Below are 12251 nucleotides of genomic sequence, written 5' to 3'. Positions count from 1 at the left end.
AGGAGATGGCACTCCCTCTGAGTAGAATCCGGGGGCAAGGACCGAACAAGCTGTTTGGCCCAGACCACGCAGGCCTTTGCCACCCATGATGGAGCAAAGGCGGGACGGATAGCAGAACCCGCTGCCACGAATGCAGACTTGGACAAGGAGTCTATCTTCTTGTCCGACGGATCAGACAAGGAAGCCGCGTCAGCCAAAGGAAGGGTGGTGGCCTTAACAAGACGGGCCACCTGTGGATCTACCTGAGGAGGGATAGACTAGGGATCGACCGATTATCGGTTTTACCGATATTATCGGCCGATATTGAGGATTTTGACTGTTATCGGTATCAGCATTTATTTTGCCGATATTCCGATAACTTATGGGGAACACAGATCGCGCTGCTCTCAGCGCTCTCCGTGTTCCCTCAGCAGCACAGAGGAGAAGGAAGCAGTGTCTCCCTTCCCCTGTGCTGCTGCTGCAGCCAATAGGGGGACAGGGGACAAGAGAAGGGGAGGGGCTGTGGCCACTGCGCCACCAATGAAGAGAAATCTCTCATTCATTCAAATTGAACAGGAGGCGGGAGCTTCAGAATGACATAGCCGGCTCCCGACCTCTATGAGCTGTAGCTTCGATCCTCGGTTAACCCCTCAGGTGCCGCGGATCGCAGCTACCACTCATAGAGGTCGGGAGCCAGCTATGTGATTCTGCAGCTCCTGCCTCCTGTATATGAATAAATGAGATATTTAACTTCATTGGTGGCACAGTGTGCCCCCCCGCCCCCCAGTATATTAATCATTGGTGGCGCAGTGCGCCCCCCCAAGCCCCCCAGTATTAATCATTGGTGGCGCAGTGCGCCCCCCACCCCCACATTAATAACATTGGTGGCGCAGTGCGCCCCCCCCCCAGTATTAATCATTGGTGGCAGTGGCCACAGGATCCCCTCTCCCCTCCTCCTCCGATCGGAGCCCCAGCAGTGTAATCCTGGGGCTCCGATCGGTTACCATGGCAGCCAGGACGCTATTGAAGCCCTGGCTGCCATGATAAGCTCCATGCTGCTGTGTGCACAGAGCAGCAGGGACAGTGAGAGCTCCTATTCACCCTGATAGAGATCTATCAGGGTAAATAGGACAAGGGTTCTAGTCCCTAAGGGGGCTAAAAGTAAAAAAAAATATAAAGTTAAAAAAATAAAAATAAAACACCCAAATATTAAGTATAAATGAAAAAAATATTTACAAAAAAAAGCAAAAACATATTGGATACAGTTAGTCTGTGCAGGTACACCCCCCCCCCCCCAACTGGTTGCCTCCCCTCTGTACCCTTACTGCAGACTGTTAGCAATTAATTCATAACTTCTAGTAGAAATAATAAAGGAATGTCACATTATAGAGCCAGAAAAATAGATGTTCCAGAATTGTTATTACATGGGGGATGCATTAAGCTATTAAAACAGGCATGCCAGGAAAGGTGACAGGTCCTCTTTAAAACCGTCAGCCATAGTCTCAAATTATAAGAATGTTATAAAAAAACCTTCAAGGTACCTTTAAAGGTGGTGGTGCATGCAGATGGGGATCCTGACTAATGGTCCCAACGTCTAGGAAAATGCTGCCAGCTGCAGATTTTTTGCATTTTTCTAGACGTTGGGACCATTAGCCAGGATCCCCATCTGCGTGCACCACTACCTTTAAAGATACCTTGAATGTTTTTTTTACCATTATGGGATCAGTAGTGCTGCCAAAACCACTGTGTATAGGTAAGTGTATATGTCACAAGTATTGGTAAAAACGTATAATTTGAGACTATGGCTGACAGTTTTAAAGAGGACCTGTCACCGTTCCTGGCATGCCTGTTTTAATAGCTTGATGCATCCCCCATGTAATAACAATTCTGGAACATCTATTTTTCTGGCTCTATGATGTGCCATTCCTTTATTATTTCTACTAGAAGTTATGAATTAATTGCTAACAGTCTGCAGTAAGGGTACAGAGGGGAGGCAACCAGTTGGGGGGGGGGGGGGGGGGGTGTACCTGCACAGACTCACTCTATCCAATCAATGCTGCCAGACTGTGCGGGTACATACCCCCAACTTGTTACCTCCCTTCTGTACCCCCTACTGCAGACTGCTAGCAATTCATTCATAACTTCTAGTGCAAATAATAATGGAATGTCACAACATAGAGCCATAAGAATAGATGCTCCAGAATAGTTATTACATAGGGAAGCTATTAAAACACACGTCAGGAGTGGCGACAGGTCCTCTTTAAAGACACAGACACTCATTTAACTTACTTTGGAGTTCTGGTCCAAGTGTGTTCAGAAGAGCACTTAAGCAGCGCCCTAAACTGCGATGGACCTCTGCATGTGATGGAGGAGTGCTAAGCAGTGCGGTCAAAAGGAGTGACAGTGTCGGCTCTATGTGGACATAATATAATGGTCCAGAAGAATCAATGACTATGGAAAGGGAGTGCAGTGCCCAGGTCTGCAGAAGAAACAAAAGTATAACAATTAAATATATTTTAAATAATTAACATAGATAAAAACATCCCTAACTTCCTTCAAAGGGTTTGCCACATTCCCCCACGAACATATTCTCACTACTTGGTCCCCTGCTGTTACCAGCACTGAAGCTCCAGTCCTCAATGCCGATTTCTGTTTACAAACGAGCGATGTCGCTGTATACAGCATTTGACTGCTGCAGCCACTTGCCTCAGCAGTCGCATGCCATATACTGCTGAGGCCAGTAATTGACTGAAGCATTCACGTGCCGTATGCGGCTAAGCTGCAGCGCTGGAAGTGGCAGGGGACTAATTGGTTTGGGGGTTTATAAAAAACACTGCTTAACATAAGAAAAATTCATGGTATATAAACTTCTATTTCTCACTCGCTTGATTATTGCTAGAAGCTGGATGTTTTCTGAGGATTCAATAATTGATTCAGAATATTAAAGTTTAGAATAAAAAGCTGAAAAATGTATTGAGAAAACATATGGGGTATCTCTGGAATAGCTATTTTTCCTTCCACCACCGCCTTTTCTCTCTCTCCAGTCTGTGCTTGCCTGAGATGGGAAGGGACTGGGAGTACAGCATTGCAAAATAAAATGGAGCAGTGGAGGGGGGGGGAGCATTTGGTCACCAGAAGGAGCCCACTCTCGGTAAATAACTATGGGGACCCGGTAAGCACTGGAACAGGAGGGTGAGCGGGGCTGCTTTTATTTCTTTTTTTCACACTTTGAGCCTTCTCTAAAGAATTTTCCCTACTGGACCACCCCTTTAAAAAAGGCTCGTATAAACTATTTCATAAACATGACATTTTTTTGTAATTGCACATTTTTGCACGACATCATGCATCCAAATATTTGGCTACATTCAATAAATAGCCTAAGCAGAGTTGGTATTCTACTCACTTGAACTTCAGGAGATGTAGTGTCTTGAGACAACGAATGCAACACAGCAACACAGGACGCTAAATGCTGTGTAGAGCAAATCCCTCCAAGGTACCTGTGCAAAGAACCTAAGGCTAAGGAGTGACCTGTTCTGGCCACCACATCTCTAGCTACCTTCAACCTGTAAATGAAGAAAAAGGAAATATTCTCACATGTGAGATTAAAGGAGAGAAGACTGACCAGATAATTAGATAACCCCAAGTTACCTACTTGTCAAAGCTTGATTGAGCTAAACTAGAAGTATATAAAGGTTCAGACACTACATGAGCCAACCTGGCCATACATTCCACAGCAGCACAACGCAGCCATGGGTTTCTACTCTCCAGTGCTCCTACAATCAAGGATAGACATGGTCTTCGTGTTTCCTCCGGCCCTAGATTAATGTGGTTGGAGGCCAAGTGCTGTAAAGACAAAGTAGAACTAGATGTTAGACACGTATAATACATATGCAATGTGGTAAACACTTAGGGTGTCATTTACAAACAGATATAAAGCACTTTTTGGTGTATATCTATCACAGATTGCATCGCAAAGGTTATTTGCACCACAATCTGCGACTTTTCCCCACTCACGTCAGGTCTAAAAAAGGGGGCTTGGCGTGGGCTGGCACCTCTACATAAATTCAGCGTATCCACCACCTGCTAAAGGGGTATTAAGACCAGCGTCAAAAACGACGCTCTTAATAAATGACCCCCTTAGCCTTCTATGTACAATGAAAAATCTATTAGGTTTTATTTGTCACATATGATAAGAATATCTAATTTTAGGTCTAGATGATTGTCGATTTTGCCTTATTATGAAAGGCATGTTCTCAAAAGGGGAAGTCAGATTCTATACCACCATATGTACAGAAATTGTTGCAGTTATACCAAAAAAGTTAAATTTTAACAAAATGTCCACCCTTGAACACCATTCTGCTTCTTGTTTGATGTAGGGGTATGCCTTGATTCAGCGTGTCCAAGGTGAGAAGCGGAAAGGGATAATTTATTACACATGAAGTGGTTGTATCGACATCATTAATAGAATGCATTCTGTTAATGTGGTGTTATCTTCTTTTGTATGTATCTTGGGACATGTGGAGGACCTAACGGCCACTGAGCCTTGCAAAGCTGCAGTGGCAAATTGCTTTATATGGCTGTCAAAACCCCCTGAGGAGAGAGGTTGTCATATTCATGCCCCAAACCGGCACCGAAGGAAAAGGACACAACGTGGAAACAGCCACAGTATTCACTGGCTGCACCAAAATACCATTAGAAGAAGAGTACAGGGCACCAGCGTGTATCGATACTCGCTACGCTCCACTTGTAGAAGAAGCTAAGGCATCTATAGCCGTGGAGTGGTGTAAGTGCAGCATCCAAGAGGTGTACTCATTCCCAAGGTAGTGGATCACTTGTGGAAGGGGCAATGTTGCATTTATCCCACCAATGAAAAGGGGTAATGCCTACGGCAAGCACTGCACTCAGTGGTAGTGCAAGTACTCCACCATGAAGGATGGCAATGCATTAATGCAACTAGCAGGAACTGAATCCAAGTAGACAGAATACGCCTCTTACGGAAAGGGCAAGGCATATGGAGAGTCCCGTATCAATACCCCACCTATGTAAGGGGGTAAGACATACAGCAAACACTGAACCAGGGATAATGCCATAGAGCCACCTATGGAAGAGGCTAATGCATACAGTAAGTACTGTCCCCAGTGGGAATGCAGTTCTGCCACCTACAAAAAGGGGAATGCCTACTGCCAGCACTGAAACAGTTCTAGTGCGGTTAGACCCCAATGGAGGGAGGTAATATCCAAGGGAAGTACTGCATCCAGTAGTAGTGCAAAAACTCCGCCTAAGGAAGGGGGAAATGCATACGACAAGTACTGCTGTCCACCTCGGACGCCATCTTGGAAGATTGCACTGGAATTACGGCAGAGACCGAACCACTGACCCCCCCCTTCGGACCAAACCTCTCCAGGGAGGGAGGGTGCGTTTGAGCGTGACCCTAGGGAGGAAGGGTGGGGGTGTGGAGGTGACCAAGGAGGAATATATCCTGCTCTGGCCCGCTGTGTGCAGTCTTGCCTCTCAGAATCTTACCCATGGCAGTCGCAGGCTCGCCGGTGGGAGTTATCAACCAAACTACCCAGGGGTGGAATGGTAACTTCTAGAGGTTCACTCACCGGATTGGGCAGTAGGTGCTTTATCAACCAAGCAACCCTGGAGGGAGATTGGGAAGTCCGAAGATCCACCATTGCAGTGCGCAGGCAGTGCTCATCAACCAAAGGTCCCGGGAGGGTGATCGGGAAGGTCTAGAGGTCCACCATTGGATTGCGCAGGTGGAGAATATCAACCAAATGACCCCGGAGGGTGATTGGGAAGGTCCATCAGTGGATTTTGCAGTTAGTGTTTTATCAACCAAATGACACCGAAGGTGATTGGGAAGGTCCATAGGTCCACCAGTGGATCGCGCAGGTAGTGCCATATTAACCAAACGGCCCGGAGGGTGATTTGGAAGGTCCGGAGGGCCACCATTGGATTACGCAGGTGGAGAACACCAATCAAGCGACCCTGTAGGGTGGATTGGGAACTGAGAGGTCCTTCTCTGTCCGTGCTAGGACACGGGCTCAGTCTGACACAGACAGGGTGGTCCTGCGGCTATGAGGCATGAGGGGGCAGGACCCGAATAGACTTTTTGTTTTATAAAACTTGGATGCCCAGCCTCAGGTGACAAGAGGCAGGAAGGGGTTAAATTAGCAGCATTAAAACCCATTGCCTTGCAGATAGACATAATCCTGCGCCAGCCTCAAGAGATGGCTGGCCAGGAAGGGTTAACTGTCTTGAGAACTGGGGGCAGGGCTCTGTGGGCTACTGGGGGAGGGGGAAGTAAGGCGGGAAGAAGCCGGGGCCTAAGTTATGGACACAACCGACCGGAAGGCACCCCCGGTGTACAGTCAGGCCGGCCAAGGCACAGAGGGGCGTAAAGTGACATTAGAATGCGCCGGCATTGCGCACCCTGGCCTTGGAGGCCTTGCGCGGGCCGGAGGAAGAAAGGAAGGGGTAGGCCCAAAGTAAAGCCAGGGCCTAAATTTAACAGCGCTCGGACACCGTGCTGGTGTTACACTCCTGGAGCAGCGCGTTTGGTGCCCGCTCCCTAAAAGGGCAGATTATGGCGCTGGGGAGCGGGAGCCTCCTCCGCTCCCCTCCTGTAGCGATGTAAAAAAACTCAGAGCACAGTGGTGCGCCTGGCCGCCCACTGTGCATAACAGTGCCTGCAAGAGATATGGCCATTAACCCCCTATGTGCCCGTGTAGTGTCGGCACAGAGGGAGAGGGGAGGGAATCTACCAAAACGGTCCAGGGCTAGGATAAATGAAGCCCAGTGTCTGGCTCAGGGGGAGGGAGGGGGAAGCAGGGAGCCCAGTGCTTTGCCAAATAGGGAGGGAGGGAGAGGGTTAACACACTCATCTAGTCCTGTGAACTCACCTATATTCCTCCTCTTCTCTTCACCCTCCCTAAGTGGGCCCATAAGGTTGCCTTTTCCAGCAGGGTCACCTTCTCAGCAGCTGGCACCGGAGTGGCAGGAGTCTGGTATGGCGGGAGGGTCATCTCTTTGGCGAACCTAGGTGACCCCTTGGCTAGCGGGATGCAGGGGAGCAGGGCTGCCCTGGACCACCTTGTCTTCTTGTGGGGGGAGGAGGCAGCGTGACAGGCCAAGAAGAAAATAAAAATAAAAAATAAAATAAAAAAATCTTCTAGGAAGCCACCCTGCAGAGCAGGGAGGTCTTGCCTCCTATGGACACTAGGAAAAACTGAAGCGCTCTCTCCAGGCTGGAGGGGGTATAGCTGCCAAAGGAGGAGCTAACAACTTCTGCCTAGTGTCAACGCCTCATAGAGGACATAGCTATACCCACCGTTTCTGTGTCCCCCAATGAATATGGGCGAGAAATATTTTTTTCTCCACTGTATTCACTGGGGAAAAAAACTGTCAGATGAAATGCAATGTAATGCAAAAGTTAATTCCCCATTAAAAGTGCCCCGTCTGACCCAGGAGGAAGTACAGCGGCGTCTTAAAAAGATTAAAATAGACAAATCGCCAGGACCAGATGGCATACACTCCCATACCCTAAGGGAATAAAGTAATGTCATAGCCAGGCCCTTATTTCTGATATTTAATGACTCCATACTGACAGGGAGTGTTCCTCAGGATTGGCCCATAGCAAATGTGGTGCCAATATTCAAAAAGAGTCCAAAAACAGAGCCTGGAAACTATAGGCCAGTAAGTTTACCATCTGTTGTGGGTAAACTGTTTGAAGGTTTTCTAAGAGATGCTATCTTGCCATATCATCATGACTACATGAGGGATCGGTCATGTCAAACTAATTTAATCAGTTTGTATGAGGAGATAAGTTCTAGACTAGACAGCGGCGAATCAATGGATGTCGTGTATCTGGACTTCTCCAAAGCATTTGACAATGTACCGCATGAAAGGTTAGTATATAAAATGAGAATGCTCGGACTGGGAGAAAACATCTGTATGTGGGTAAGTAACTGGCTGAGTGATAGAAAACAGAGGGTGGTTATTAACGGTACACAATCAGATTGGGTCACTGTCACTAGTGAAGTACCTCAGGGGTCAGTATTGGGCCCTATTCTCTTCAATATATTTATTAATGATCTTGTAGAAGGCTTGCATAGGCTTGGGCAGAGAAATGGCAGATGAGGTTTAACACTGAAAATTGTAAGGTTATGCACATGGGAAGGAATAATGTAAGTCACCCGTACATACTAAATGGTAAAACACAGGGGAAGGGCATGTTCGCCCGACCGTATGGCCTTTTCAGTGTTTTGCGATCTGTTTTTAACGGATCAGTTTCTTAGTTTTTTGCTTCCGTTTCCATTCCATTTTTCCGTATGGCATATACAATATACAGTAATTACATAGAAAAAATTGGGCTGTGCATACCATTTTCAATAGATGGTTCCGCAAAAACGGAGCCCTAACACTAACACTGACCTAGGAATTTTTGTGAACATAAAACTAAGCTGTAGAAACCAGTGTCCGGCAGCTGCTGCCAAGGCCAAAAAGATAATGGGTTTCATCAAATGGGGCATAGATGCCCGTGATGAGAACATAGTCCTACCACTTTACAAATCACTAGTCAGACCACACATGGAGTACTGTGTACAGTTCTGGGCTCCTGTGAACAAAGCAGACATAGCAGAGCTGGAGAGGGTTCAGAGGAGGGCAACTAAAGTAATAACTGGAATGGGGCAACTACAGTACCACTTTAGAAAAAAGATGACTGACGGGAGATTTAATTACTATGTATAAATATATCAGGGGTCAGTACAGAGATCTTTCCCATCATCTATTTATCCCCAGGACTGTGGCTGTGACGAGGGGACATCCTCTGCGTCTTGTACACAAACATAGAGGATTATTTACGGTAAGAGCAGTGAGACTATGGAACTCTCTGCCTGAGGAGGTGGTGATGGTGAGTTCACTAAAATAGTTCAAGAGGGGCCTGGATGTATTTCTGGAGTGTAATAATATTACAGGATATAGCTACTAGAGAGTTGATCCAGGGAGATGGGAAGGAATTTTTTTTACCCCTTAAGTGGGGAAAATTGCTTCTACCTCACAGTTGTTGTTTTTTGCCTTCCTCTGGATCAACGTGTAGGATAACAGGCCGAACTGGACGGACAGATGTCTTTTTTCAGCCTTATAAAATATGTTACTATGTAATTAAAAAAAAGTTTAATAAAAAAATCCCCAATTAAAAAATAATCAGCTTATAATGTTGGGCCTAAAAACGACATGTAGTTAATAGATGAACAATTACAATCACAACACTCAAAATACAAAGATCAACATACGCAAACACTTACTTTAAGGAAGCAGCACAAAGCAGACAAGGCAGATAACTGGACACTCTGCTGACGGGAGCCCTTTGACTGCTTGATAGCATCCACCAACTGATCCAATATCTGAGTTCTGAAAATCTCAATATGTTAATTACTTAATTTTGCTAGATGAAATTCCTGAATAAAATATTTATAACCATGACAAAACCAATATTACCTCTGTGACTCCGGCATATTGGACAACAAAACTCCAAAGAGCGAGGCCGCAGCTTGAATGACTGTAAAGGCTGGTGGCAGAGGGCTAGGAACAGATTCTCCTTCAGAGGGCATATGGTAGATGGCATGGGGGTCATATTCCAAACTACCACCAGGAATCCCATTACTGAGGAGAAACTGTAGATTATATAAATCATTAGAAAACATCAACAAAAAGAAAATGTAACAATGAAACATTGTATAACATACATGAAAAACTAAAACTAAAGGACTGAGATAAATACCTTTACTTGCGGGGTACCCTGATGCTGATGCTGCCACCCTGCCTGATTTTTTAAAATATCGTTCCTGCGCCCGCTGTGCCCCCCTGAAGTTTTCCCGCTTAGTCTGTTAATACTGAGCATCGGTACAGGGAGGAGGAGACGCCAGGGTTTCTCAATGGGCGTCTCCCTGGCTGTGCCGAGATCCAATCACAGTGGAGAGCGTCACAGCCAGGAAGGTGGTGAGTTTTTTTTTTCTCCCAGGCTGTGACGCTCTCCGCTGTGATTGGATCACGGCACAGCCAGGGAGACGCCCATTGAGAAACCCTGGCGTCTCCTCCTCCCTCTACCGATGCTCAGTATTAGCATACTGAGCGGGAAAAATACAGGGGGGCACAGCGGATGAAGGAGCGTTATTTAAAAAAATCAGGCAGGGTGGCAGCATCAGCATCAGGGTACCCCGCAACTAAAGGTATTTATCTAAATTAATACAAAAAAACATGAAAAGGTCCTCTTTAAAGAGCATATTTAATTGTATCTTCCTTAACCACTTCAACCCCGCTAGCTAAAACCCCCTTAATGACCAGGCCACTTTTTACAATTCTGCACTACACTACTTTCACCGTTTATCGCTCGGTCATGCAACTTACCACCCAAATGAATTTTACCTCCTTTTCTTCTCACTAATAGAGCTTTCATTTGGTGGTATTTTATTGCTGCTGACATTTGTACTTTTTTTGTTATTAAGCAAAATGTAACGATTTTTTTGCAAAAAAATGAAATTTTTCACTTTCAGCTGTAACATTTTGCAAAAAAAACGACATCCATATATAAATTTTTCGCCAAATTTATTGTTCTACATGTCTTTGATAAAAAAAAAATGTTTTGGCAAAAAAAAATAAAAAATGGTTTGGGTAAAAGTTATAGCGTTTACACACTATGGTACAAAAATGTGAATTTCCGCTTTTTGAAGCAGCTCTGACTTTCTGAGCACCTGTCATGTTTCCTGAGGTTCTACAATGCCCAAACAGTAGAAACCCCCCACAAATGACCCCATTTCGGAAAGTAGACACCCTAAGGTATTCGCTGATGGGCATAGTGAGTTCATAGAACTTTTTATTTTTTGTCACAAGTTAGCGGAAAATGATGATTATTTTTATTTATTTTTTTTCCTTACAAAGTCTCATATTCCACTAACTTGCGACAAAAAATTACAAATTCTAGGAACTCGCCATGCCCCTCACGGAATACCTTGGGGTGTCTTCTTTCCAAAATGGGGTCACTTGTGGGGTAGTTATACTGCCCTGGCAATTTAGGGGCCCAAATGTGTGAGAAGTACTTTGCAATCAAAATGTGTAAAAAATGGCCTGCGAAATCCGAAAGGTGCTCTTTGGAATATGTGCCCCTTTGCCCACCTTGGCTGCAAAAAAGTGTCACACATCTGGTATCGCCGTACTCAGGAGAAGTTGGGGAATGTGTTTTGGGGGGTCATTTTACATATACCCATGCTGGGTGAGAGAAATATCTTGGTCAAATGCCAACTTTGTATAAAAAAAATTGAAAAGTTGTCTTTTGCCAAGATATTTCTCCCACCCAGCATGGTTATATGTAAAATGACACCCCAAAACACATTCCCCAACTTCTCCTGAGTACGGCGATACCACATGTGTGACACTTTTTTGATGCCAAGGTGGGCAAAGGGACCCCCATTCCAAAGTGCACCTTTCGGATTTCACCGGTCATTTTTTACAGATTTTGATTGCAAACTACTTCTCACACATATGGGCCCCTAAATTGCCAGGGCAGTATAACTACGCCACAAGTGACCCCATTTTGGAAAGAAGACACCCCAAGGTATTCCGTGAGGGGCATATTGAGTCCATGAAAGATTGAAATTTTTGGCCCAAGTTAGCGGAAAGTGAGACTTTGTGAGAAAAAAAAAAAAAATGCCCTGGCTTTTTAGGGGCCCTAAAGCGTGAGAAGAAGTCTGGAATATAAATGTCTAAAAAATGTTACGCATTTGGATTCCGTGAGGGGTATGGTGAGTTCATGTGAGATTTTATTTTTTGGACACAAGTTAGTGGAATATGAGACTTTGTAAGAAAAAACAAACAAAAAAAAATATTTCCGCTAACTTGGGCGAAAAAAATGTCTGAATGGAGCCTTACATGGGGTGATCAATGACAGGGGGGGTGATCAGGGAGTGTATATGGGGTGATCACCCCTCTGTCATTGATCACCCCTCTGAAAGGCTCCATTCAGACGTCCATATGATTTTTACGGATCGGATCCGCAAAACACATACGGACGTCTGAATGGAGCCTTACAGGTGGGTGATCAATGACAAGGGGGTGATCACCCATATAGACTTCCTGATCACCCCCCTGTCATTGATCACCCCCCTGTAAGGCTCCATTCAGACAGTAAGGGAGGTGAAATGCTCCATGATCACCTCCACAGTATGGGGATTAGGGATCGACCGATTATCGGATTTACCGATATTATC

At 45.4% G+C, this 12251-nt stretch overlaps 1 protein-coding gene across 1 annotated transcript in view; it reads right to left on the bottom strand.

Annotated features, from left to right (window-relative positions):
• HEATR5A (HEAT repeat containing 5A) overlaps positions 1-12251 on the bottom strand; it is a 154185-nt gene that overhangs the window by 86036 nt on the left and 55898 nt on the right. The window contains exons 15-19 of the mRNA XM_044271730.1: positions 9487-9662; positions 9294-9399; positions 3632-3822; positions 3383-3542; positions 2269-2458 (exon numbers count right to left, since the gene is read on the bottom strand). Coding sequence (XP_044127665.1) covers positions 2269-2458; positions 3383-3542; positions 3632-3822; positions 9294-9399; positions 9487-9662 — 823 coding nt within the window. The remainder of the gene's footprint in view (positions 1-2268; positions 2459-3382; positions 3543-3631; positions 3823-9293; positions 9400-9486; positions 9663-12251) is intronic.

This window comes from Bufo gargarizans, chromosome 11, assembly GCF_014858855.1.
Source record: "Bufo gargarizans isolate SCDJY-AF-19 chromosome 11, ASM1485885v1, whole genome shotgun sequence".
NCBI lineage: Eukaryota > Metazoa > Chordata > Amphibia > Anura > Bufonidae > Bufo > Bufo gargarizans.
The sequence above is the reverse complement of the archived record's forward strand: the minus strand, read 5'-3'. Positions and strand labels throughout refer to the sequence as shown.